The 3467-nt window shown below is 46.1% G+C and overlaps 1 protein-coding gene across 1 annotated transcript; it reads right to left on the minus strand.

Moving 5' to 3' along the window:
• On the minus strand, nt 1-2049 carry LOC107569915 (neuromodulin-like; the record flags this gene model as incomplete). The annotated part of the gene is made up of 2 exons (XM_016256086.1): nt 1933-2049; nt 1-480 (listed from the first exon to the last, which is right to left on the minus strand). Coding segments are annotated over exons 1-2 (489 nt in total), but the record flags the coding sequence as incomplete, so codon positions are not given.
• Between the last annotated feature and the right edge of the window lie 1418 nt (nt 2050-3467).

Genomic DNA, 3467 nt, shown 5'->3' on the forward strand with positions numbered 1-3467 from the left:
GTCAGGCTCATCGGCTTGTTTGGCTTCCTCCTTCTTCTCCTCCTCTTTCTTCTCCTCCTCCTGTGCGTTTACATCGTGGGCGGGGTTCTCGGCTGCCGTGTTCTCCACCTCTTTTGGATTCTCCGCCTCCTGCAGCTGCTCCTGCGCCTCCTCTTTAGTGGGCGTGTCTGAGGGGGCGGAGTCAGTGGCAGTGGTGGGCGGGGCTTCTGCGGCAGGTGAGTTGGGCTGCTCGGCCGGTTTGCTCTCCTCTGCTGTTTCCATGGAAACCTCGGCAGGTTTCTCCTCCGATGGAGAGACTCGCTCCTCCTTCTCCTCTGCGGACTCGTCCGGAGCGGCGTCGTTCTCCTCGTCCTTCATCTTTTTCCGGGTGATGTGTCCACGGAAGCTGGCCTGGATCTTGGTGGCGGCCTTGTGGCCGTTTTCCTCCGGTTTGGGTCCATCCTGCTTGATCTCCTGATCAGCCTCTTCGTTCTTCTCAACCTGAGACCAGAAACACAAACACCATCAGTAACTCCAACACGCTCACCGGAGACGCTCAAGTCAAGTCACCTTTATTTGTATAGCGCTTTATACAATACTGGTTGTGTCAAAGCAGCTTTAGAATGTTAAACAGGAAAATAGTTTGTCAATAATGCAAGAAGACAACAACAGAGTCGTTTTTCCAGCTAAAGTCCGTTCATTGATGATTCAGTGACGTCATCCTCCAGTTCAGCTCTCTCAGACACACACTGACTTCCATAACACTTTTTTTCCATGCGGTGGAAGTCAGTGAATTTTCATTTTTGGGTGAATGATCCATTTAAGCTGAAATAGAGTTAACTACTGAAGCCCGTTTAGTTAAGCATTAGTTTTTCTCATAATTCAGACAATAAAAGTCACAGCTGCAAGATATAAACAAAGTCAAAAATGTGAGATAAAAAGTCACAGCTACCATTTTTAATCTATGATGGGGGGAAATCAATTGTGAGATATCAACTCAGGATTCTGAGAAAAAACTCAAAATTGAAAGATATGCAAGATGCAAGATGAACTCAAACAAAGCCCGCAAAGCTCACAATCATCTTTTTTATCCGGTGGCAGAGACGGTCTTCCACAGAAGAGTGACCACTGGAGCTAAGCTTGTGTAGAAACAACATGTTCTGACCAACTGACACACGATCCAGAGCAACGGATCAGTTCGTTTTATGCATCAGAGGAACAGAAGCAATTATCCACAGTGCCACGTTTATCAGACAGCTAGATTAGGAAACAAGCTTGAGAGAAATGCAGTTTTGCGAGTGCATTGGTTCAGCGCTGGAGGAAGACACGTGTCTGATGCTACAGAGCCCCAGCGTAACCTCCCATCAGGCATCTGGACGTATAATTACAATGCTTTAATTGAATGAGCATTAGAGCATTTTAGACTGCGAGTGATTTTAATAGACTGCTGCAATCCCACGATCATACAGTGCTGAGCGACATGAAGATCTGAGCGTCTCATCTTCACGAACAAGAGCACAAGTGCAAAAGAGTGTGTCGTTTCTAAAAACCTGATTCTTAGGAGGTGAATTGTAATTTTTGAAATGGCCATAATTATCCAGATGGATCTCGACACACATTTATCACGTGATCTCAGATGTCTCTGATGGATGAACGCATCTGAGATGCAGGACTGAATCATCGCGTCTCGCAGGACCCCGCGTTCCCTGCTGAGACGCATCCAGACGTGATTAAAGCCATTAGCGCTGGACTTCAGGCTGAGGTTACGTCTCTCAGGATCACACACACGTCTGATGTCTGTGTGTTCTGCTCTGGACCAACATCAAACATAAACTTTGTCATATCAATAATAAATATCAGCATAGCATGGCAAAGCTATAGGGCAAAGCACCTGTTAGGATAAGAAAGCGTGACGTCTGACCGGAGAATCGGGGAGAAAGACTCAATATTTACCTTGTCCATCAGCGTCCAGTGAGGCTTTTGTCCACCGAGGGCCTTTTAATTTAATACTGAAATGCGTCTAATGAAAAAAGCAAGCATAAAATGAAAAAAAACAATGTGTAAAGTGACAATGCATGACAAAAACATTCATAAAACAAAGTCAAAAGTAGCTTGAAGCATATCAAAATTAAAAAGTGTATAAACATAAAAGCAAAATTAAAATCTAGTGAACAGAAGCCAAATTAATGACATAATGCAACATGAAGGCAATTTCATTTGGAAACACTTTTTCATTTATATATGCAATCTGCAAATGGACTGCAGAAAATTGTCATTTCTGCAAATGCATGAGGATTTATTCTGCTGTGGTTCAGGTGTTTGAGCGGCTGTTTATACGGCATCTGTTTTCTAATATTTTACCACATAACCTGTGGATGCAACTGTACTACAATCAATATCCATCAATAAACGCATCTCACACACACACACACACACTCATGCACACACACGCACACACTCACGCACGCACACACACACACACACTCTCACGCTCTCACACACACACACACTCACTCACACACAATTTATATATGCAATCTGCAAATGGACTGCAGAAAATTGTCATTTCTGCAAATGCATGAGGATTTATTCTGCTGTGGTTCAGGTGTTTGAGCGGCTGTTTATACGGCATCTGTTTTCTAATATTTTACCACATAACCTGTGGATGCAACTGTACTACAATCAATATCCATCAATAAACGCATCTCACACACACACACACACACACTCATGCACACACACGCACACACTCACGCTCTCAAACACACACACTCACGCACACACACGCACACACTCACGCACGCACACACACACACACACTCTCACGCTCTCACACACACACACTCACGCACTCACACACATACGCTCGCACGCACTCACGCGCACACACTCACGTGCACACACTCACATACACACTCACACACACACGCACTCACACTCTCGCACACACTCATACACACTCACACTCCAACTCACACTCATGCACACTCACTCTGAATCTGTTGCTCAGGTACAAACACTGAACGTCCAGTGATGAGTGTGAGATTGTGTGCGTGTGTGTGTGTGTGAGAGAGTGAGTGAGTGAGTGCGAGTGAGTGAGTGAGTGCGTGTGTGTGCGAGAGTGTGAGTGCGAGAGTGTGAGTGAGTGCGTGTGTGTGAGTGAGAGTGCGTGAGTGAGTGCGAGAGTGTGAGTGAGTGACTGTGAGTGCGTGTGTGAGTGAGAGTGCGTGTGTGAGTGTGTGTGAGTGAGTGTGTGTGCGAGAGTGAGTGAGTGTGTGTGTGTCAGTGAGAGTGCGTGTGTGTGCGCGAGTGAGTGAGTGTGTGTGTGTGTGTGAGTGAGTGTGTGTGCGTGTGTGTGTGTGCGAGAGTGTGTGTGTGTGTGCGTGTGAGAGTGCGTGCGTGCGTGAGTGAGTGTGTGTGCGAGAGTGAGTGTGAGTGTGTGTGTGTGTGTGTGTGTGTGTGTGTGTGTGAGTGTGTGTGTGTGTGTG

The sequence above is a fragment of the Sinocyclocheilus grahami genome, unplaced genomic scaffold (assembly GCF_001515645.1).
Source record: "Sinocyclocheilus grahami isolate Dianchi unplaced genomic scaffold, SAMN03320097.WGS_v1.1 scaffold1395.1, whole genome shotgun sequence".
NCBI lineage: Eukaryota > Metazoa > Chordata > Actinopteri > Cypriniformes > Cyprinidae > Sinocyclocheilus > Sinocyclocheilus grahami.